The 24,275-nt window shown below is 40.8% G+C and overlaps 2 protein-coding genes across 2 annotated transcripts; one reads left to right on the forward strand and one right to left on the reverse strand.

Annotated features, from left to right (window-relative positions):
* The first annotated feature begins 111 nt into the window (after window positions 1-111).
* pno1 (partner of NOB1 homolog) lies at window positions 112-3,806 on the forward strand. The gene is made up of 7 exons (XM_076285982.1): window positions 112-413; window positions 1,573-1,722; window positions 2,660-2,743; window positions 2,939-2,999; window positions 3,092-3,209; window positions 3,322-3,392; window positions 3,496-3,806. The coding sequence occupies exons 1-7, from the start codon at window positions 216-218 to the stop codon at window positions 3,561-3,563; spliced, it is 750 nt and encodes a 249-aa protein (XP_076142097.1). The 5' UTR covers window positions 112-215; the 3' UTR covers window positions 3,564-3,806.
* ppp3r1a (protein phosphatase 3, regulatory subunit B, alpha a) lies at window positions 3,794-23,616 on the reverse strand. The gene is made up of 6 exons (XM_076285983.1): window positions 23,328-23,616; window positions 17,663-17,702; window positions 8,642-8,818; window positions 6,541-6,600; window positions 6,235-6,419; window positions 3,794-5,915 (listed from the first exon to the last, which is right to left on the reverse strand). The coding sequence occupies exons 1-6, from the start codon at window positions 23,328-23,330 to the stop codon at window positions 5,868-5,870; spliced, it is 513 nt and encodes a 170-aa protein (XP_076142098.1). The 5' UTR covers window positions 23,331-23,616; the 3' UTR covers window positions 3,794-5,867.
* Between the last annotated feature and the right edge of the window lie 659 nt (window positions 23,617-24,275).

Below are 24,275 nucleotides of genomic sequence, written 5' to 3' on the forward strand. Positions count from 1 at the left end.
GATTTCGTTAGTATCATTTAATGTAAGATTTATTCCTATTTGTCACCGACTATCATCGTATTTTTCTAACATCAAAGCAAATGTCACTTAAATATAGGCCTTTCGCGGACACCTACGTTTCCTTTCAACAACATGGGGCATAGCTGCGTGTCCTTTTAGTAGATCATCTCCCTAACTAAAGTTTGCTTTACACCTTTCAATCGCCACTTCTCAAGATGGAAACTGTAACAAGTAAAACAACAGAAACGAGTTCGACGATGGATTGTGAAAAGAACGCAGATTCATTCGAAGAGGTTACATACAAAAAGACTCAAAAACGTAAACGGGAGGTCGGGCCAATGGAAATGGAATCAGAAGATACGACTGCAAGGAAAAGACCTCAATTTCCAGCTATTTCGGGAGATAAACTTATGGTAGAGTATAAAACTTTAATTTGTCTTTGTAGTTCATCTTTGTTTTCACAGTGTATGTTATGGTATGTTGTGTGTCTTCGATTATCAGCTGGTGGATGCAAACACGTGCATCATGGACTTCACGCATGCGCAATCTCTTGAAACATGTAGACCAGTCGACTTGTCAGACACAGTGTTGTGAATATTAATGTTAGACTGACCCAGTCATAATATTCAGCAGAGCCGGACAGTAACGGAGTACATTTACTTGATTACAGTAATTGAGTACAATTTTGAGGGATCTGTACTTTACTCGAGTATCACTTTTGGGGAGTACTCATGACTTTACTCAAGTACTTTTGAGAGGCAAATATTGCACTCTTTACTCCACTACATTTCTACCCGTTACTTATTTTAAAAAAGAAAGGAAAAAAGAAAAATCTCGGAAAACCCTCAATTTGTTGTTTCCCTCTCAAACGTGATTGGATTGTGCAGGCGCCGCTGATTGGGACAGTCTATCTCTATCAGCAATCACCTTCAGCTTTCCGCCAAAGTCAACTCCATGGTCAGATTTTTTAGATAAGAGACGAAACCATGGACGAAACAATAGATGAAGACGCAGCAGGTCCATCCCAGGAATGTGCCAACCCGTGGCCCCACCTCGCCAGACTTTAAATTTTCTAAACAAGTTAATGATAGTTTTCGCTTCAAGTGTTTCAATTACAAAATAGTATTTTGTATATGAAATACGTATTTTAAATACATGTATTAGAAATACTGCCCATCCCTGGCAACATGGTAAAAAGATGAAAATAACTTGATTTTACTTTACTCAATTCCTTTTACATTCTCCAAGGTAATAACATTAACATTTTTCATAACTTCATGTAGGATATTTCTCTACATAAATGTGGCAGTAGTAATGCAATATTTAGAAAATGTAGGCTACTCTTGTACTCTTGATACTCAAGTACTTTTAAAAACAAGTACTTCAGTACTTTTACTTAAGTAGACATCTGACTGTTGTACTTTTACTTGTACTTGAGTAAAATTTAGCAAGGGGTGTCTGTACTTTTACTCAAGTAATGAAGCTCTGTACTCTGTCCGCCTCTGATTTTCAGTGTATCATGAAACTGAGAAACAACTTTATTTAACATGTGTTCTCTGTCTCCTTTTACAGGGTGGGACAGATGAGATGCGAAAGGTTGCTGTACCTGCTCACCGCTATACACCCCTCAAAGAGAACTGGCTAAAGATTTTCACACCCATTGTTGAAAATTTACAACTACAAGTCAGATTCAACCTCAAAACAAGAAATGTTGAGATAAAAGTGAGTGTCCTATACTGTAGGCCAGGGATTCCGTGGTACGCGAGCTGCCACTAGGGGGTACGCGAGATGAAAAGGGCAATGACTGAAATGTGCTAAAAATGATTAATTAATTAATAATCAAATTAGTTCATAAATAATAAATTATTTCTAATCAGGTTATAATGATATGGAAACATGAAATTAAAGGAAATCATTTGTAAACTCTATAGCAGGCTATGTTTTCATAAAAAAAAAAATAAGCTACCCACAATGCATATGATTTCCTGCGGGCAGCCAGAATATCTGGCGTGTTAGTTTCGTGGAAGTATAGGCTATGTAGAAGGCTACGCAAACATGGAAAACTGTCCAAAAGGCCTAATTAAAGCGATCGTAGAAGAGAAGCGAGAGAGCAGGAGACAGGTAACGATGGGATGGGGGGCAGAATGATGGAGGTGGAGCGCAGGGGGGTAAAAAAAAGATGACAGAAAAGACTGCGGGAAGAAAAAAATAGGCTAGCCTATGATGAGGCATATAGGCCTGGGTTTCAAGTGGGTTGGGAGACAGACTGCCCAAAGCCACAGTGTGTGGTTTGCAGTGAGGTGCTATCTAACCAGTCTAATGTTGTTCTCCACACTGTTTTTTTTTTTTTAGCGTGAGAGCTCATAGACAAGTTGCACATTTTGATTTTGCTATTTGTTATCATATAGCGTGGCTAATTAAACATGATGCCGCCTGGAATGCGTCAATAGAATGTGTTACTTTTCGGATGGTGGGGGTACGCGAGGCGAGTCCGGATGTAGCAGGTTTGAAAGTTTGGGAACCGCTGCTGTAGGCCATTGATCATCCATGTAGTCATGATTTAATGTGGGTCAAACACTTACTGTCTCTAGATGCATACAGGCCTCTATTAAATAGTGAAGATACAGTAAGTGATTATTGTTATGATATTTGTGTACAGACATGTAAAGAAACTCAGGACATTGGTGCCCTCACAAAAGCAGCAGACTTTGTGAAAGCCTTTGTGTTAGGATTCCAAGTTGAGGTAAGTGTATTATTGACATATGGGGCATATACATATGACACTGTTGCCCGTTTCAAAAAAGTGACCACCAAGTTTCTACCACAGTTATCTTGAACGTATTGGGGGGGGGGGGTTGTTCATAGTTTCATTACGGCTGCTTGGATCAGCATGTATCTGATTCTGCTTTTACATCTTCATTTCCATTATTACTCACAGGATGCTTTAGCTCTCATCAGATTGGATGAACTATTTCTGGAAACCTTTGATGTCACAGATGGTAAGTTGTGTCCAGATGCTGCATGCTGCTCCTGTTTAACTCAGTAGCTGTGCACTCTTCACTCACCTCTCATTGTGTTTGCCTTTGATCAGTGAAACCCCTTAAAGGAGACCACTTATCTCGAGCAATTGGAAGAATAGCAGGAAAGGGAGGGAAAACAAAATTTACCATTGAGAATGTCACAAAGACAAGGATTGTGCTCGCAGACACGTGAGTATGATCTCTTCTTATAGGACAAATGAAAGCCATTACAATATGTCCTCATGACCTATGCTTTTTCTTTCCAAAACCATGAATATCATTATCCTTCATGTTTTTTCAGGAAGGTTCATTTACTTGGGTCTTTTCAAAACATTAAAATGGCACGGACAGCGATATGCAACCTAATTCTGGGTAAGTAAATATGTGTTGTATAGTAGTTTCTGTAGACATCACTATAATATTTTGTAGCAAGTTCTTGACTTTGAGGTTTTTTTCCACCAACTCTACCCAACAGGGAGTCCACCATCAAAGGTCTACGGGAATATCAGAGCAGTGGCAAGCCGAGCAGCAGAGAGATTTTAACATGAAGAGGTTGTTCTGTCGCTTTTCCTGTTGGTATACTTGGCCTTGGGTTGGTAACAGACCCATCACCTTTGAGGTGGACTCTTTGCCTCAACTATGTGGAACTGTGGGGAAAATCTCTGGATTTCCCGACCAATGGACCTTTTTGTGACCTATCCATGAGTGGATATTGTGAAATAACAAAAAAGTATTTACTAGAAGGAAAAATGAGACCGAGATCAACTATTAAACAGATTAAATGTTTCAAGTTTATTGTTTTTTTTTTCATACAGTATTAAGTCCAAGAATCCCACAGCATAATATGCAGCATGCAGAGAAGGATAAAAACCCTAAAACTGAAACTTAATTCTTTAAAACTTTTATGCTTTTGCCCCCCTCACACACACTAAGTACCCAATCCACCAAACTAAAGGTATGGTACAACTGAATAACTGAAACTTCAATTGGTTATATGGACAGTGAAGAGCTGGAACCGCATCAAACAAATATTTATGTACAAAAAAAAAATCCCCTTTTAAGCAGAGTATGTGGCAGTTGACAGGACCAGATATGCAACGTTAGTGGAATTCAAGCATTTCATTGATCCAGGTGAGTATAAAAGTTACACTGAAGTAGGTTCACTTATGGTTATTACCAATCGTGTGTACACTTACCAAATTTTGGCAACATCCATATTAAACATTTTAATTGTTAATATATTATAAACATCACAATCATTGTGTAAACAATATGAGCATTTCAAAATGGATTGACATGCATTAAGGGAAGTTTCCATGTCATGCAAGCACAAGACCCTTGTTTCCCCAATCGAACAGATTTGTAAGATTGTGCACCATAATGGTGACTGCTTTGTGCCACCTGTCAGCAGAATCACTCCAATTGTGCTGAAGCACACGCACAAGTTGAAATTTCAGAGTGCTCTCGTTCACCTAATGTATACCATTATTTGGTTTGAGGAAGTGTTCTCACAACTAATAACTCCTTGAGTGCTCACATACTGTGGGTTTTATCCATCAGGGGAAAGAAACCTACTTAGAAAGAAAAAAGTCCACATACAATTCACAAAGTGTATTCAATTGTACGCCTGTCATGCCAATATGTAAATGTCAAGAGTACAGTTATTTCATTGCACTATATAGAAGACAAAAACTGAAATTACAGTGCACAGCGACCCTTAGGACGATGAACTGTATACATGTGTAAAGCTTTCCTCTGATTATCTGAAGATGAGCCTATGCTTATGAGTACTTAATATACATATATTGACTTATAAAAGAGGAAAATTCTGCCAGCAGTTTGTGAATAAAAGCGCAACAACAGATGTATTGGACTTCCAGAATTAGAGATCAACACTTAAAACTTTGGGTTTTGTGAACATTGACTGCATTCCAAATGCAATTCTATAAGAAAATACAAGTCCATAAAAACATTCTTAATGGTTTTAATAGAAATTTTGCAACGTGTATTGGTCAATGGTAAGCACTGGCGTGTGTGATGATGCAGACTGCTTGCTTACTAAAGTAAATTGTGTTACAAGAACACAAAAAAACTGCTAAGACGACACTTTCTTGGCATCTAATTCTACTTTACTATGTATCTGAAAGCAACACAAAGAAACCCATTACTCTGCAACAATATAAACAAGTGACAAAAGAATCTTAACAAGACTGGAAGCAAAATTAAATTTATCAAATCTAATCAAAACCTCATATTACAAAGTGTATTATAGAAAAAAATCCCACTGCCTTATCGGTTGCTTTGAAATGAAATTGCATACAGTTATGTTAATCATGCAATTGCAGTTATGTCTTCCAAATTTAATATGATGGTACAGTTTTCTGAATTGATTAATTAAATATTCTGCTTGGCACAGCACATCCTACAGTTATATTTTACGGATCAAGTATGTTAAGTTGCAACTCAGCTAACTGCACATTTTCCCCTTAAAAAGCAAGACATGTTTTGTTTTAAAAAAAGATGAGAACAAATAAATATTTAAAAAATAACAATAAAAAACAAACAAAATATAAACAAGCCAAACTTCCTCCCTTCTCACCGCCAAATAGAGATGCTCTTACAAGACTAGCCATCATTCAGTCTCTTAAAGTGCTACACCAGGGTTATTGACAGGAGAAGAGTTCAATAACACAAGTTGGCTTCACGAGGCTCGTGTTAGAAGAAAGTGGCTTCACAGAGAAAATACTTCCATTTAAATACATAGAGAGCGACTGCCTGACATCTTGAGCTGATGGTCGGAGAGATGGAGAAGAAAGCATGTTGTGTGTTGCGGATCAGTCAGGAAGCTCACACGTCCACCACCATCTTTTTGTGTATGTCAAGGCCTCCTACAACCTAGGTAAGAGACAGGCGATACACAGCAAAGGTAAGAGATCCAAGCCACTCAGTTTGACTGAGTTTTGACTGTCAGTCTTTGCAGTCAGTGTACATGCACAATCTGTGTTAGATCTGTTTTTGTATGTTATACAACACATCCCATGCTATTCAGACCTGTTTTCAGACAGTTACAACAAAATACTGTATATAAAGCTTTGTAAACACATCCCTTTGTCTGCTAGTCAGAGCCAAGATGTCTGATCAGTCTGAAAATGCAATGCATCAACATCATTAGATCGCATTGTATCCAAAGCTGACTGAAAACGGGAAAACTTACTGCGCAAAACTCCTCAAAAGATATTCTTCCGTCTCCATCCTTGTCTGCGTTTATAATGGTCTTGTCAACAATCTGCTGAAGCTGGGTGTCCTTCAAGTTGTTCCCAACCATCATTTTGAGCACCTGGAACAACTCCCCATTTGATATGTAGCCATCTTTGTCCATGTCATAGATTCTAAAGGCAACTGTGCATTGAGAGAAAAGGCAAAAATGTTTAAATATATATATGTTCATCTTCATATACATGTTTGTGAAAAAGATAAGTTAATTGCAGCTGATCAATATGAATGTTTTGAGAGTACTTACATCGCAGCTTCTGTTCCTTGTCTCCCTTGACACTGAACTGGGACACACCCTCTATAAACTCTGCAAAGCATAATCATTTTCTTAGTGAGTGACAGTGAGGATTGTGCCTGACACAAGGTCAGTTTACCTATCAATCAACCTTGTACTAGTACATTAACCAAGAAGTCAACCTTATACAAGGAAAAATGTATTTCTACAAATGCAGACATATGTCTCATTAGGAATTGTTTGTTATGAAAGTGTAAGTCCAGCAACAGTTATGTGCCGAATAATAGCAGTGTGTTAAAAAAAAATTAATAAAAAGAATTGAATAAAGCTCAAAATCCTTATAATCCTTAATAGCTGTTAATTCCATAATATCAATGCATTGGGAATACTGCACATTCAATTTCAAATTAAAACATGACCAAAATTGATCAAGTTTGTGTTATATCTTTACAGAAAATGAAGAAAAAGGAATGCTAGCGCTGTTAAAAAAATAGCAGTATTTGCATTTTTCTTTACAAACTCAAACATTTACTGTATAAACTGAAAAATGTCTCAAGATTTTGCTTTACTTTGAATCACTGCACTAATATCTAGTTGCATTACTATTATGCATTACTATTATTTCTGAGAATTGCTTCACAGTGTACTGTGGCTTGAATTCAGTGCATGGGGGCCGCAGACAGTTTGTCCAACGACCCACATGCACCGAATTAAAGCCACAGTACACTGAAGACAGTAAAGCATGGTGGTGCACAATTTATGTTATGGGGATGTTTCTCATACTGTGGTGTTGGGACCTATTTATCGTACACCAGAGATCATGGATCAGTTTCAATACATCAAAATATTTAAAGAGGTCATGTAGATAGATAGATAGATACTTGATCCCCAAGGGGAAATTCAAGAATGTGTTCACAACATTTGAATTCATGTTGTCTTATGCTGAAGAGGAAATGCCTTTGAAATGGGTGTTTCAACAAGACAATGACCCAAAACACACCAGTAAGCGAACAAAGTCTTGGTTCCAGACTAACAAGATTGATGTTATGGAGTGGCCAGCCCGATCCCCCGACCTCAATCCTATAGAAAACTTGTGGGGTGACATCAAAAATGCTGTTTCTGAGGCAAAACCCAGAAATGCCAGTAGTTGGTCGACTCCATGCAACACAGATGTGAAGCAATTCTCAGAAATAATAGTAATGCAACTAGATATTAGTGCAGTGCTTCAAAGTAAAACAAAATCTTCAGACATTTTTCAGTTTATACAGTAAATGTTGGAGTTTGTAAAGAAAAATGCAAACAATGCTATTTATTTTTAACAGTCTAACATTCCTTTTTCTTCACTTTCTGTAAAGGTATAACACAAACCTGATCAATTTTGGTCATGTTTTGATTTGAAATTAAATGTGCAGTGTTCCCAGTGCATTGATATTATGGAATTAACAGCTATTCTAATGATTTTGAGCTTTTATTCAATTTTTTTAAAAGACACTGCTATTATTCTGCACATAACTGTACTTCTGAAAAGGCTAGTAAAGGTTCATCCCTATCAGGGTTTTCATTTTAGGTCATATGTCAGTGTATCCTGAGGTTGGACACCCTAAGGCCAATCAATGGTTCATCTCACGCGATAAGAGGACAAAACCAGTCTATACTGGAAGACGCCTTAAGGGGCCAAAGTCCTAAACTCTTCCCCTGGTTATCGAGCTCCTTTTGTTAATCATGAAATGTGATTAATATTGCCGTGAGGCTCTATACCAGAAAGGGACATTCCTGCTCAAGAGCACAATGAATGAGGCTGTTTTCAAGCAAGTCTTAGCGCCTTGATTATGACGAATAAGCCTGAGACGAATGTGATTTACAGGCATTTCCTGTACAGTCGCAAAAAAAAAACAAAGCGCACACTGTTGCAGTGTTCATGAAAATTCTCCAGACACAAATAAAGTTATTATCTTGGTGTGTTTAAACAGCCATGTTTACATTAGCCACGTGTTTGGAGATAAGCTGAGTCTAGCCTATAATGTTTTATCTGCCTATCAAATCAAACTAGGCACAAAGATTGCACATGGGACTACAAACAGACCAATGAATTCAAATCAGAAATGGATCTCACCTTTGAAGTCAACTTCCCCGTTGCCATCTGTGTCAAATATATCTATGACCCGTTGCACCAAAGGATTCTGTTGTAACTCCGGCAAGGACATAAACTCTTCAACACTCAGGGATCCTGAATTATCCAGGTCGAGTTTCTTAAATCTCTTCCCTAGCCTCTTAATCTCATCAGCATCGACTGGGGAAAAGAAAAGAGAAGGGGAGAGAAAGAAAAAAAGAAACACAACACATCTATTGAGCAAAAAGGACAGATGCAAATGAGACAGCATTGAGCTTCCACACGCACCTTACTCTAAACGCTTGTAGGATAGCGGTGCTCACTCCTCCCGTTTCCCTTTCCCAGCTAAGTGAGGGGAAACTGCCGCATTAAGACAGTGGCTAGCGTTAAGAGACGAGTATGCTCGGGTGTCCACTTACAGCCGGACGCATGAGGCTTGCTGCCGCCACGAAGCGCGTTACCCATCCCTCACTGTGGCTGACTGAGCACGTAGGGCGTCCCAGCCATACTGAGGCCAACTTCCTCAACGCACTAGTGATGCTAAGCTTCTGAACTACATGCTTGGTTACTATAAGCTTATTCACTGCCACCACATGACCCTGTTCTCCCTCCCAAGCTCCTTCCCCCCTAACTACCTAATCAGACCGCCAAGATACTTCTATTAATCTTTACACAAACTACAGATAAGAGAGATCGAACAGCACACACACACACACACACACACACACTTAATTGACCTTATCTTGGGGAAAGACCAGAGACAAGAACTGAGTAAGATAACAAGACAAAGGGGGGGTGTTGGTGGTGGGGGTGATCCCAAGAGCTGAAAGTGAAAACCTGAGCTGAAAGCTCATGCCTCTAGTATGTGGCTTGCAAGCCTGTTCCTCCATGCCACGATGCATGTGCTCAGTGACTAAGAAGAGATGTGCGGACATGATTGTGTGCATGGAGGATGAGTAGAGGCAATGGTGGCCTGGAGCACTCTAGTCATTTTATGACTGTGGGGGAATACATTAGTTATGTAATCCACATTTTATTTTGTAAAACACATAGTATTAAATGCATACTTAAAGGTGCATACTGTTTGCGAGCTTAGCTGTACACAAGGTTGCGTACTCAGTCCCTTCCTGTACACACTTTACACAAATGACTGCCAGAGTTCACTACCCAACACCACTTACTACAAATATGCAGATGACACAGCCATAGTAGGACTACTTACAGACAACAGTTCCATCACAGCTTACCACCAGTCCATCACAGATTTTGCACTGTGGTGCTCTGATAACTACCTCCAACTCAACATTGACAAGACAAAAGAACTGGCCATTCATGCATCAAAATCACCCCCTGGACTCACTCACATCACCATCCATGGCCAACCAGTTGCACAGGTCAGCACTTTCAAATATCTTGGTCTCACCATTGACAATAAGCTTAACTTCAATGAAAATGTCGCCATTACACAGAAACGTGCACAACAGAGACTGCATGCAATACGCAAACTAAGATCACTGTATGTTGCCCCCCATCTCCTTCTGCTACTCTACAAAAGCATCATCCAACCCCTTCTACTCTATTGCTCCCCCTGTTTCTTCACCATACTAAATGTCACCAGCAAGAACAAACTCATTAAAATCTCACACTTAGCATCCAAGATAATACAGCTTCCCACCCCCAGCCTCACTGATGCAAATGACACAGCCACCACACGCCTTGCACGCACCATAGTAAGCAGCCCTGACCATCCCCTGAACCGGTTCTTCACCCTACTCCCATCTGGCCGCAGATACAGAGCCCTGGACTGGAAAAAAGCGCACTATAAGAAAAGTTTTGTACCCTCAGCAATCACTGCACTAAACAAACTCCTGTGACAATCATCCATCCCCCCAATTCTTTTGTGTTTTATGTTGTCTGCACTGTCCACCTTTTTGCTTGTATGGTGTTAAGGAGGGAGGGAACTGGGGGGGTATGGGGTGTGTCATGTTATATGTCTATACTACTATTTCATAATATCATTCGCTTCTCTTCTATGTCTGCGATGGAGTAAGCCTGCAATGTTCAGGAGTACTTATTTATGACTTACGGTGTTTAAATGGCAAAACCATTACTAGGTAGATAATAAATATACACAGCATACAGCAAAGACCACTTCCTTATCAAAATGTGTTCCTGTACAGGTCTGGGAGATGTTCCCAAAGATTATAATATGGCCAGTGCTATGGACAGGCATCTAAAGTACACATAATAGCATGTTACAACATCTTCAGCAGTGACTACTTCTTACTGCAGTTATTAGAAACGTTCAAAGCCGTTATATTGATCTGTTTTCAAATCTTGAGCAGACTGGCCCACGCCTGAATTCCGGCAGAGTCCCTGAGAACTTTAAGCTCTGTGGTAGTAGATGATATGCCACTTACACAGCACTTGAGCAGCGTTTCAGAATTCAGAATGTTACCTTTGTTTATGGGGCTCACACAGGACAGGCTGGAAGCTGAATCATTCACAACCAACCGACACTGTTACTAGGCAACACGCTCTTAAAGGGTCTACATGTGAGGAGGCATATGAACTAGCATGAAATATGTTCACAGACACATCTGCACTACTTCAACAGTCCATCGGCACATGAACAGGCACTCACGTTTTGCTGTGACGGACTCACGATGAATGGGTCTAAATAACACCTAATTGTAACAAATGTTCCTTTAGACAAAAGCTCGTTTTAAAAGTATCAGTGTGATTGTGCCTACTGCATTAACCTATTTATACACCACTTACTAGTCAGAGAGAATTACAGGTTACGGCTGTATGATAATTAACATTTATGTGCCGCAGCCAATTAAACTAATGAAAGGACTGACAATGTTTTACATTGGTGCCTGCAATTACGCATTATCAACCTAACTTCTCCATTAGCACAGACCTTCATGATGCCACCGGATGGGGGTACAGATACTGATGCCCTCTTGTTAAGTGGATGAATGGTATGCTTGCACACCTCACAATAGTAAACATCATCTTATGCATGCTTTCATGAGGGAGAAGAAAAAAAATTGATGGCATACAGGTCTACTGGATGTCTTCATATGTGATTCAAGATGTCTTCCTTTTTTTCTGTCTTACAACTGGCTGTGCTTTTTGATTACTAGGTGTTCTCTCTCTACAATGCAGATAAACCGCTTAAAATGTGACAGGCTTAGATGGAGCCGATCATTTACTTCCACCTGAGTGGCAGCAGGTGTCACCATCGAGCAGCAAGCTGGCTTGGAACCCTGTTTCATTGCCCTAAATTCACGCCCTGATACAGCTGAAGTTTGTGCTGGTGCTCTATGAGTGTCAATAGGGCATCATACTTCTCTGAGTTTAACTAGCTTGCTACCCCAGTCTAGGGCTGCACTGAACAGAGCACATCTTCATCATTTCTTTAAACCTGTAGTTTCGTCATAGTTAACACTCAACTACTGAACAGCAGAGCTAAACATGATGATAGTTGCTCGTAAGTTGGGGGGGGGGGGGGGCAATGAATCTGATTTGGGTTTCTGTCATTTTCATTTTGGAGACTATTGCATCTTGATTCTTCAGGTTCTTAAAAAGTGAATATATCTCCATTTTTCCTATTGGTTTCAGTGCCAATGGTCAACTACAAATCTATATAGCCAGTATTCTCTCCCTGCAATATACACAATGTCTCTTCTGCCAGGGAGTCCTGGTCAAGATGGCAGCAATTTTTTTTTTTTTAAAGACAAAGAAAATACAACATGGGACATGGGTACAGAGCAAAGACATCAACAGCATACCAACACAGAGGACACAGAGTCAGAGACAACAAAGCACACTAACAACAACAGCACACTAACACAGAGGACACAGAGTCAGAGACAACAAAGCACACTAACACAGAGGACACAGAGTCAGAGACAACAAAGACTAAGGAGAGCTAAAATATATTTGAAAAAATAGAACACTAGAAGCAGTGACACTGCTCAGTGTAAGCAAGCTTTAAAATACTTTTTTACTATACTAAAACATTTAAGGAGGGTAAGGAGTCCATGTTAAGTGTGTGTTGTAGCTCATTCCATGCATGTGGTGCAAAGGATGAAAAGGCAGATTTTCCCAATTTAGTTCGGGAAGTTGAAGACTGTAGGAGGAGCTTGTTTGAGGAACGGGTGTTGTATGTAGAAGGGCAAAATGACAAAAGATTACAAATATAACTGGGAAGTTTGCCCATTAGGGCCTTTGCTATAAAGATTAAAATATGGATTTTTCTTCTTAGATGCAGTGAAGTCCATTGAACCTTTTCATATAGCATGCAGTGATGTGTTCTAGAAGGTGCTCCTATTACAAACTGCAAAGCAGAGTGATACACCACATCCAGTTTCTTTAGGAGGCCTTTTCCTGTATATAAATAACATAGCCTCCAGTTTTCCTAGGAGGCTATGTTATTTATATACAGAGAAAACAAAATAGGACCTAAGATTGACCCTTGTGGGACCAGTCTTTACTCCCAGATATACAGAGTGACAATCCTCTAAGGAGACACACTGTGTTCTCCTAGTTAAGTAGTCATCAAACCAGGCCAATACAGAGTCACTGAAGCCCAAAGTACACAGCCTTTGTAATAAGAGATTGTGATCAACAGTATCAAATGCCTTGGATAAATCAATGAAAAGAGCGGCGCATGATTTTTTGTGGTCCAAGGCAGTAATAATGTCATTTGTGACAGCTGTTACAGCAGTTGTAGTACTGTGACCTTGCCTAAAGCCAGACTGTGTGGGACTTAAAATATTATTATCAGATAGAAAGATTTTTAGCTGTTCATTTACAATGGATTCTAATACTTTGGCTATAATGGACAATCTGGATATGGGGCGGTAATTATCCAATGCAGAAGGATCACCTCCTTTTAGTAACGGGAGGACCTGAGCTGACTTCCAGGAGCTGGGAATAGACCCACTACATACACTAAGATTAAAAATTGAGGCAATGGGTTCAGCAATCAGGTCTGCTGCGGTCTTTAAAAAAAATGGTTCTATCTGGTCTGGTCCAGAGGACTTTTTACAGTCCAGGGTTGAAAGGGCCTTATGAACTTGGAAGGCAAGAATCGTTGAAAAATGGAATTTGTGTGCAGTCACGTGTAGTTGTAATTGCACGCTCCTCAATATTTACTGATATACTGGATTGAGTATTCACCCCTGCATTGATAAAATGAATATTAAAGGCATCCACAATGTTTTGTTTCCCTGTGATTTCATTTTGGTTTATTTTTAAGAATTTTGGAAGAGTTGGAGGTGTAACCTCTTCAGCTGTAGATTTTACCAACTTCCAGAATTTTCTAGGGTCATTTAAGTTTTCATTTATTAATTCAAGATAGTGACCACTTTTTGCATTTTTTATCAACCTGGTGCATTGGTTTCTTAGTGCCCTATAAATTGTCCAGTGCTTGGTATCATTGTTTTGTTTTGTTTTGGTCCATGCTCTATCCCTTTCTCTGATGGCAGATGCAATTTTTTCATTGAACCAAGGGTTATTTTTACCGCTAATCCTATACCTTCTCAGAGGTGCATGCTTATCAATTAGGGACAGGAAGGTGTTTTTAAAGAAATCCCATGCCAGTTCTACATCCACCATCCCACACACAAAGTTTAAATCACTATGGTAAACATCATGCAGGAAGGCTTGTTCATTAAAGCTTTTATAATTCCTCTTAAAGATAAATCGTGGCTTAGTTTTAGGAAGCTTGCAGTCTCTAACACAGGCAATAGTACAATGATCACTAATATCATTACAGAATATGCCAATAGCTGTATATTTATGGGGGGTTGATTCCTTCCAAAATGTTGTCGTAACAGAATCATTCATGTGTAACGTCATACCTAGCCTAGTTAATGACTGCAAAATGAGAAGCATCCACATTTTTCACTGTTTGAAAAATTAGAGATACTGGTCTCGATGTTGTCCCATGTCAATAGTCCGATCAAATCCTTCTCCTCTCCCTAACTCCTCAACTGCAATTATAGCAGTTATAAATTGACTCCAAGTTTAGACTGGACCTGATGAATTTAGCAGCTTCCAACAGTGTTCTGTTAAAGCCCTCCTATTTGGAACACATCTATGCTAAGCTACATTATCACCCAGCCTCTCGTTCTACTTCTGGTGAGCTAGTGTGAAGGGAGTAGCCATTGTTATTTTTAGTGATGTGGTCACAAGAAACCCCACCCCCCGTACCACCCCCACCTCCACCACCCCACCCCACCACCCTTGTTGGTGCTCACCCCCACCCACAGGGAAACCCCTAGCAACATGGAAACCCAACTAGCAGGCTAGGTTTATTTTGGGCAGCAGTAGGCAGATCAACATAGGTTTAGCCACTACTGGCTGCCTGAAAAAGCCATGTTACCACACGCAGTGTTTCATAACTAGGCCACTGGTATAATTGTCCATGCTGTTCATAATCCACCGTTTGCGAGACTGGCTCTGAGATTGCCTCTCTCATTTGTGACAGACTCCAAGGAAAGAAACTAATTAACCATCTATGGAGTTTTGTTCTCTATGAACCTTACTGATACAAATATATCACTTGGGCCAGAAAACTAAAATGCATCATCAAACAGCAGGGTTTAAAGATCAAGGCTCCAACTGTGTCTCGACGTCTTATAACTCACTGAGTACACTGGCACAGAGCTCTAAAAATATGCCTTAGGTGCCCCTAGATAAACATTTGGCAAATTGCTACATTTATTATTATGACTAACCCCCCAAACAGTAAACAAATATAACCTTTCCACACACAAAAATGGTTCCTTCAAAACATGTAGTGCCTCCTTCATCCACTTTCCTTCAACCGTAGGATAGGACCATAATTCAATATCAGCTACTGTATATCCACAAGGATGTCACATCTCAAATGAGGAGGAGTCCGAACTGTAACACAAGGGTCAGTGCAAAAAGCCTTCATTGGCTGTTATGCTAGACCTGATTTAATTGGTCAAGAGACAGGGGACCGCAGGCGGCGGTCTAGTGTTCAGTGGCCAAAGGCTTGAGACTCGATGGCCTGGGCTGCTCGCGGGTCTGGCTGACTAGAGTGTCCGTGTGCTTGACGGGCCGAACAGCTGTCCTGTCACGACAGCACAGGGCTGGAAATAATCTCAGAATGCTGAGGTCCCCGCGGCGGCTGATTCATCTGCACGCCGTCGCTGCCCTACTGAACTGAGCAGTGCTGTGCTGGCCAAACCCACAGGCATGCACAGGTCTGGGCAAGGCAGGCACCCCCCGAACATTACCCTAGGCCACCTTCACACAGGGCTTTGGCAGTTCATTGGCGGGATGCTAGCCAAGCAAAGTGTGTGCTAATGTTTTGACTGGGCTGTCACTGAATGCAGTGGCACCAGTGGTGCTCGGTGGGAGGCATAAAAAGCACAATGTTGCATTGTGACTGTGTCTTAATTAAGGAGCCGCACGCTTCCAGGGCTGCATATGTCGACCGAATGAGTCACAGTTGTGCAACTATGCAGTCCCATTTCGAAGACTCCTTCAAATGCATTCAGGAAATGCATCCCTTTTCCCAGTGCCAACATACTGTATTTCATTCATTGTGTGGCTGTGATTTCATGTTCACGTCTTGATGTGTTGTTAACAATGTGTTGCGATTTTGCTTTTGCACTCCCACAAGGCCACACCTTCATAATCATAGACAGAGGTAGACAGTGCTCTTTGAGGGATACAGTCAGTGAAACTGAATTGAAATGGAAATCAGCTTGTGTGCTATTATGAGTTGGAGACGCCTTTCTCCATTATATGCAACAGTTGTTTCTCTGTCGTATGCTACGGTTCCAATAAATGTGGAGTGTGTGTATTTGTATGGATATGTGATAAAGGCATTTCAATGTCAGGTGTGCCTGATTTTATACGGTTTGTCCTCTTTCCCCCTTCCATATTTCCTGTCTCATTTGACCCACTTTCTGTTGCTTTTTCACACTGCACTTATAGCTTATAGCACTTATATGCAGTATAGCTTTAAACTTTTTCCCTACAAATATTTGATCTTCTTAAACCCTCCACTGAACTCAAACATGCCCTCTCTATTCCCTGTTCCCTCTCTGCATCTCCCTAACCAAGTTTTTCATCCTCTGACAGCCCATTAAAGAAGACATGGAGACTTTTTGGGCTTCCAAATCCTGCTGGGTATTACCGGGAGGTGGGAGGCCTCTGGTGTCAAGCACCATGATGGCAAAGCCTGAGGTGTAGTTAGCGTAGCGACTAGCGAGCGAAGGCTCAGTCTGGCCCTTGCCCCGTGGTGGTGGTGGTGGTGGTTGTGGGGGGTGCGGGGGGCACCGCTGTCTCACAGCTCATTAAGAGGTCCACATGGGCCTCATGAACACCTGATCTGCTGCACAGTTGAAACCTGCGTTTATAGGCCACGCTGGCATGCTGAGTCAGCCGGTGGCCATGTCCTGTCAGGGGGGCTGCTCAGGGCTCGGCCCGCTCGGGGGCCCGGGGCTGGGAGCTGATCTAATCACCCGCCTCGAATTAAGAGGCTTCTCTTGCGTGCAACGCCATGCTACTAGGCCAAGAAACTAATTAAAAAGCGTGCATCCAGACTAAAAATAAGCGCACGGCTCCCTGGTAGACCTGGCGCTGACCTTTACGATTGGGCAGGGAATTTTTAGCCCGGGCAAAATGGGTCTCCCTCTAGCCGTCTCATCTTTCCCTTTAGCCTCTGGTGAGATTTAAATTGACCAATAGCCACCTGCCTGCAAGGCGTAGTCATCCATACAGATTTTACTTCGATTTTACTGCTTTCATCACACTTTTATTTGAGCCCATGCTCAGGATGGATCACAGAACTAAATTTCTACTATGCAGAGGAAACTTTTGAATAAATGCAAAGTAAGTGCAAAGGCAACTGGGTCGGGATAATTAACTGTCAAATTATGTCTAATTAAACATAGCATAGACATTTTCCAAACACACAAATTGCTATCCATATCACACACATGGCAATGATTAACAAAAACGACTTACAATGTGTGCACATTTCCATGGGGTAGCTTGCTTCATTTCCCTGTAAAAAACAGATGAGAGAGAGAGAGAAAGAGAGAGAGAGAGATGTAATTATTATCACTGTTTTCAGGTCACATAGTACAATCATGCAGTGGATAATTCAGGAAGAAGTTTGAGGACAGAGGGGACAAAAATATCACTGTGCTCTAGCTACTGCAGGAAACCTTGTGCCAAATACAAAAGTGGACCAGTCAGTTAGGAGCATGGGGGAAAGCAACTGAACAAAAGTCTCTGGTGATTGTAGAAATTGACGAGACAAACAATCTGAACTGAAGTAAAGTGTACCTACAAAACTTAAAAGACTATATAAAATATAAATATAATATAATGCAATATATTATGTATAGACAAATCTCAGACATCTTTTGTGCCAAAAAACACAAAAATGCATGCACACACAGAATGAGGGACTAATTATTAACACTAATGCATGACATATAGAAATAGAGAGGGCCTCTGCCATGCACCGAGAATAGTCCTGAGACAGTCTTCAGATATCTCAGACATGTAGCTATGACAAGGTCCTGTGGGGGCTGACTCCTCTGGAGCAATGGACAATTTGACTGACACGCTGAAGTCCCATCTCATTTTACCACAGTGATGACTCAGGAGAAGAAAGCAAGGGCCAGTGTATCAATTCAATCAAGGCAGCACTCATCATAACTATGTAGCCAAGTGGAAAGCTGGGTGAGAGTAAGAGAGTGGTCAAATCTTGCACAGCTAATCTGCTAATTTTACTAGATTAACAATAATTGGATGCACTGCATGAAGTATCACAGAAGGAGCCAAAACTTTGCAATGTGATCACATTATAACCATGAACTACACTTCCTCATTGAATTTGCTTATGTTCTATGACCATGCAATCTGATGTCAAAACAAAGAAAGACTGTTTTCAATGAATTTCTGTTAAGATGACTGCCCAGAGCACAACAGGACATTTTATGATCAAACCCTCTTTTAACCTTACATACCTCTCCTTAAGACTTTACTACACAGTGACTAACACTGAAAAATGTTCATGGCTTTATTTCCATGATATTTTTTTGGTTAGAATAAGGAAAATTAACCAGAAGTCTTCTGTGCTCATATGAGAGATTTCAATTACACACACACACACACACACACACACACACACACACACACACACACACACACACACACACACACACACACACACACACACACACACACACACACACACACACACACACACCAACTCTTTAGATAATGCACTTGGCCAATGCCTGTCTCGAAAAGCTGGAATCTTGTGGTATGCAGTGATAATTTATCACAAAAAGGTTTTCTGTTATGGTTCCATGAGAACATACTTCTGCCATTGTCATTAATGGTCACTGTGTTCATGAACTATCAGATACTTGGGAAGGTGCATCAGTGTAGCCCTACAACCTTGAAGTTACACCCATATTCAACAAGAGGCTCACTGACTAGGGTACCAGCAACATTCCAGAGATGACTGTATTTACTTGAATGGTCTTGGTTCATGCAAATTAATTATCCTCAATGCTATGCACCTGGAACGACAGGGGGTGCTATTAAGCAGCAAAACTGCCTCCATATTACAGTACTCTGCTTCAAATTAGGCCATTTTCCTCTGATATCTTTTCAGTGACTTATAACCAGGAGACAAGGATAAAGGCCAAATTGTACAATTCAACATGAGAACTGTGTAATAATAACATCATAAGATGTTTCATTGATATAATTTTAATAAACACATGCCTACAAAATGCCTTAAAAACAATAATATTTAGTTCTCTAAAAATGAAAACACAATGTTCTTTTGCATTCTATGTTTCAGATGTTTTTATGGTTGTATAGACTTTGCAAAAGATGCAGATGGAAAAAAAACAACTAGTGCTTAGGGCCTAAAAACAGATCAACAATATGCTTTGTGCTCCCAGGAATCTTGTGACACAGAGAACTCTCACTACTCACAGATGCACAGTATAACGCCTTCAGATGGAATCGGTGTTATTATGGTTAGAATACAAACATACATGCATTTTAGATTCACTGAGAGATTCACCCATGAACACCTAACGACTTGGCAGCCACTCAGTGCAGTATTACATCCGCATCCACTCCTCTGCAATCCTGCCATCCAACACTGCAGTGTTTTGCTCTGTGACCACTCATGAGAGAAGTGAGACAGACAGAGAGAGAGAGAGAAAGAGAGAGGGGGAGAGAGAGAGGGGGGAGAGAGAGAGAGAAAGGGAGAGAGAGAGAGAGGGAGAGAGATAGAGAGAGAGAGAGAGAGAGAGATAGACTCCACGTGACCTCCACTGTGGAGTTTCCCCATCATGGGGATTTCTGCCTGAGTGATGCCCGCTGCCTCACAGCATTACTGCAGAATGGGCTAGCGCACAAGCCCAGCGGCCAGCAGGGAGGAGAGGCGTGCCCGATGAGCCGATGGCTAAACAAACCCAGTGCCCAGTGTTTCCCCGACCGGGCATTGCAAAGGCCAAGAGTCGATTATTACACAATATAAGCACTGGTCAACACAGTGTTCCAGCTTTGGATGGTGAAAGCTAGTAAAACACTGCTTTAATGTATAGTCAGGGATTTATATGTCAAAAATAAAAACATGATGCTACCCTTTCATACCATAAACAATTCATACAAACAAAATATGTCAAAGGAAGATTAACTGGGGAATCTTGAAAGCATTTCTGACAAGATCAGAGTAAAACAAAGCTGACTTTCTACTGTATAATCAAATCCTCCCAACACAACATATAATCCCCATTTTAGCATCAACACATGGCAAAAACAGTGTTGACAAATGGCAGTGCTGGTGTTGACTCATGTGAATATAAATTGTTGTTTGCATCTCTGACCACAGCATTTCCAATGGGACTCCACTATATTTCAAAGGGTTGCCCTTACTCAGAAATAACCCTCCTGCTGCCACACTGAAAATATCAAAAGCATGGGAGATGTTTCAGCCGCTGCTAGGGTACTTGAAATGCTCGCTGCCTCATGCAGACTGTTCTTGTAACTCTTCAGAACAAAATCTATTCAGCCTGGCCTTGAGTACCTGCCTCAACCACTCTCGTATCTCCCGTCATCAAGACTTCAAACCCCAAAGTGAATAGTAGGAAACCAATAAGTGTTTTTAACACAGGGGAGATATGAATAAAATACGGATGCGCTCGGTAGCACATGAGGATGCACTGTCTTTGCTGGTTGCTAGTTTAACCTTAGGCCTAAGAGGTAATGACTTAAGGTAAAGGAGATTGGGGGTTTAGGATTACGGTTACATCCTAGTCCGTGGCCTTCAGTGGCTGTCTCATGAATTATATGTTGCCTGTCAAAAATAAATCCAGTCTCAAGGGTAAGTGTTAAAAATAAATGCTTCAATCTCTGGATTTACTTCCCTTTAGAACAAGCTTGTTATGATCTGAACAAGACAAAATGTAAAGCAGACTATGTGGACTGCATAGAAATTGCTTTTGTGGTGGTGATAAATTATTCATTCTTTTTTTTTTCAGAATCAATTAGACCACTTAATACAACAGCCGTGGCAACAACCTATCCTACCCGGTTCGTCGTTTGATGTATACAATTTTCAGATGACTATGATCTTAAGAACACATCTAGCATCATTAACATCCATTTCTGGCATGGTTTAAACTCGAAATAGGAGAATGATTATGGTAATTAATTGGTAAGCTGTTGCTTTGATATATTCATCTCTGTGGGAGATGAGATTCTGCTAAGAGAGAGAGAGAGAGAGAGAGAGAGAGTCGTAGTGCATGAGAAAGGCTTTTCTGACATAAATAAAAGTAAATGTCCTCTAGTTTTTAAATCTGGCTGTCAATGTCAACCCTTTCTCAACACCTCATAAAACCTCTTGAACACTATATGACAGCACAATGGTCTTCTTCCTACTCAAAATGCTTAAGTCAGTCAATGGGGTATGACTTACAAGTTCTATTGTGACTTTGTACAATCTGTTGTTGTACTTTCATGATACTGGGCGGCCAGTTGCCTTTAAGTGGCCTTTAATGTGTTTACTTGGCTGATGTCTCGGTTGTAAATAGTTCCCTGTGCATTAATTTACTGTTGATGAGCTGTATAGACCTGTGGGGATCCTGTGACAGGGACAACCTTGACCTGGCAGTGCCACCACATTCTGTCTTTTATATGTAACTGTTTGACTTAACAACTGACTGGCAGGGTCAGTTTTTGTCACAGATATTTGGCAATATATACTGAACCACATTATTATTGAGTGGTTAAGTAACACCGCATCATTGTATCTTTCTACATGGGGTTATACAGATGTTAATGGTACCGTTTTTGGATTATTTCAGCTGCATCCATCTCTACATGCCCTCTAAGTCCCAAGACACTACTCCTGTAAATTGCATTTAGGCCTAGTTCAGTATGTTATTGTTAAGGTAACAAAATATCTACACACGTGCAGCACTGGGGAGACCAAAGCAGAGTCTCGATGGCAATTAGAAGAATGTGTGCAAACTGTTCCAGGTCAGTGCTGACTTTAATTTTCAACTTAATATAGGCATTATACCACATTTATCATATTAATAAACAATGTTATAGCTGCATTACAACTGGGTATGACTGGGCCATTGAATAAGTCAAATAGAAGGCTAATCTTTCGCCAACAATGGCACTTCTTTATAGGTAACTTAACCCACATAAATAGTCTTATAGAACACCCTGAGCATGTGAAATGGTAGGTTATGGGGTATATTGGATAAAGCCAAGTGAAAAAAGATCCTTATACAATGTCAACATACTCATAATCCCGAGGCCTGACATTGTAGGCCTATGCAAGATGTAGCATAGATAAGCAGACTTAACTAAATGAGGGACTGACCTGTCACAGACTACAAACAACGCTTAAGGCCTACCTGTTGGAGTTCAGGTACTACAGGCTAATAATCGATGGCCTTATCATGGTAGCCTATGTCTAATTATGTCGTTACAAATGAATAAACATACCACCAAATACGTGGATGAATTTAAAACTTCAAAAGAAGTACAGACCGTGTATGAATGAATATGACGATTGGTTACAGTAACGCTCATGGCTTTTACGTAAACATTCGATGGCTGTTACACTGTTGCTTCATTACGCTCCTACATTAGACCACTGACTCTTTATCGACATTGTAACATTATTTTTTTGGACTGTTTTGGTCTTCGAGACCACTGATTGTGAATCAGGCAATACAGTTCAAAGCGAAAAACACATCAATAGCTCAACAATTTCTCAACTCGCGTTGTTCATGATTAGTCCAAGGCTTTGTGGCGACTGCAGGATGTAACTGAATTAGTCTTACTATAACCTACAACTGTTAGGATATCACTTTGAAGGGGAAAGAGTAGGTAACAGCAATATCTGGGCCACTGTGACGATAGCTACGTTACACAAAGGTGGAGAATTACAAGGAAATTGGTCTCTCCGCTCGATCAACCCTGCTTTCCTGTTGTATAGCCTGCCTACATAGGCATTACAGGTTACGCGATTCCGACTCTGAAATGTCAAGAAGAGCATGCAGCGTCTTGACATTTTATGCCACGACACACCAAGCTTCTTGTTCAAGTAGCTTATAACACAAGCAGTCCTTACCATCTTGCCGGTTGGACGATGAAACGTCTACCAAGAGATGTGCAGAGACGCCAATCGACAGATTTCGCCAAGGGTGGAACGTCGGCCTTCTGAAGCGACGCAGTAGCTGATATTAGCGTATTAACACGGTTGGGTGTTTTTGGTTCACCACTCGCTCTCTTTCACCGGGCGTTTCACTGCAGTGACTTGGGGAGACCCGCAGGGAGGGGTCTATGGAGTGAAGTAGGAGAAGAGGCTCGGTTGGAGAAGCGAGGTTGAAGGGAGAGACGGGGTGGTAGAGAGGGGGAGGTGCAAATACTACAGTACATCCGGGTACTTTTTTCTCACCACGCTCTTACATGCGCACATCTCAACAGAACGAATAGCCTACTGTCCGACAGATAATGCCAATAGCATAGGCTACGTGCGTTGTAGGCTACTTTTTATTTTGGTTTATTGTAAGGTAGAGCTCGACTAGATGCGAACGGATAAGCACATTCTAGGAAGCGGGTCGGTTGCCTCATGCAGCATTATGGCCTGTTTTGTATTTTCTTGGATATGTGCGTAAAGTGGCTGAGCATATTTAAATAAGCGTAAAATTATGTTTTAAATGGTCATACAGAGGCTTAAGCATATGTGTTTGATCAGCCAGATTGAGAGAGCAATCGGCCTAATCAACATAGAATGCATTTTCACCCTGACTGCGTAAATTTCCTACCTATTTCAGGAAAATCCTGTTTGGCTATCTGGCTTATATTGCTTTATCCATTTTATATCATTTATGTTGCTATCAGAGTTCACAGACCTATTTTAAATCGTTTTGCGGTTCTTTCGATAAACTAGCACCATCTGCAGATGCTTTTCAGTACTGCGCTTCATCTCGAAAAGCCCAGAAACCCTTGAGGAACACCTCAAACAGGCCCATACTCTATTCAATTTGTACATAGCTTTGGCACATGCAAGTAAGAT

The sequence above is a fragment of the Alosa pseudoharengus genome, unplaced genomic scaffold (genome assembly GCF_046254945.1).
Source record: "Alosa pseudoharengus isolate Yale_2024_CS ecotype anadromous, Long Island Sound unplaced genomic scaffold, YU_APseudo_1.1 YU_APseudo_1.1_scf_15, whole genome shotgun sequence".
Taxonomy (NCBI): domain Eukaryota; kingdom Metazoa; phylum Chordata; class Actinopteri; order Clupeiformes; family Clupeidae; genus Alosa; species Alosa pseudoharengus.

What these genes read in the sequence shown, in the direction of transcription:
- ppp3r1a (XM_076285983.1), bottom strand. An exon ending in CATGGAAATGTGCACACATT is followed by an intron (nt 8,819 to 17,662) that starts GTAAGTCGTTTT and finishes TCTTTTCCCCAG; the next exon opens with TCGATGCTGATGAGATTAAG. An exon ending in CAAGGAACAGAAGCTGCGAT is followed by an intron (nt 6,420 to 6,540) that starts GTAAGTACTCTC and finishes CTCAATGCACAG; the next exon opens with TTGCCTTTAGAATCTATGAC.
- pno1 (XM_076285982.1), top strand. Translation starts at nt 216, where the DNA reads ATGGAAACTGTAACAAGTAAAACAACAGAAACGAGTTCGACGATGGAT. An exon ending in TTTCGGGAGATAAACTTATG is followed by an intron (nt 414 to 1,572) that starts GTAGAGTATAAA and finishes CTCCTTTTACAG; the next exon opens with GGTGGGACAGATGAGATGCG. An exon ending in TGTTAGGATTCCAAGTTGAG is followed by an intron (nt 2,744 to 2,938) that starts GTAAGTGTATTA and finishes TATTACTCACAG; the next exon opens with GATGCTTTAGCTCTCATCAG.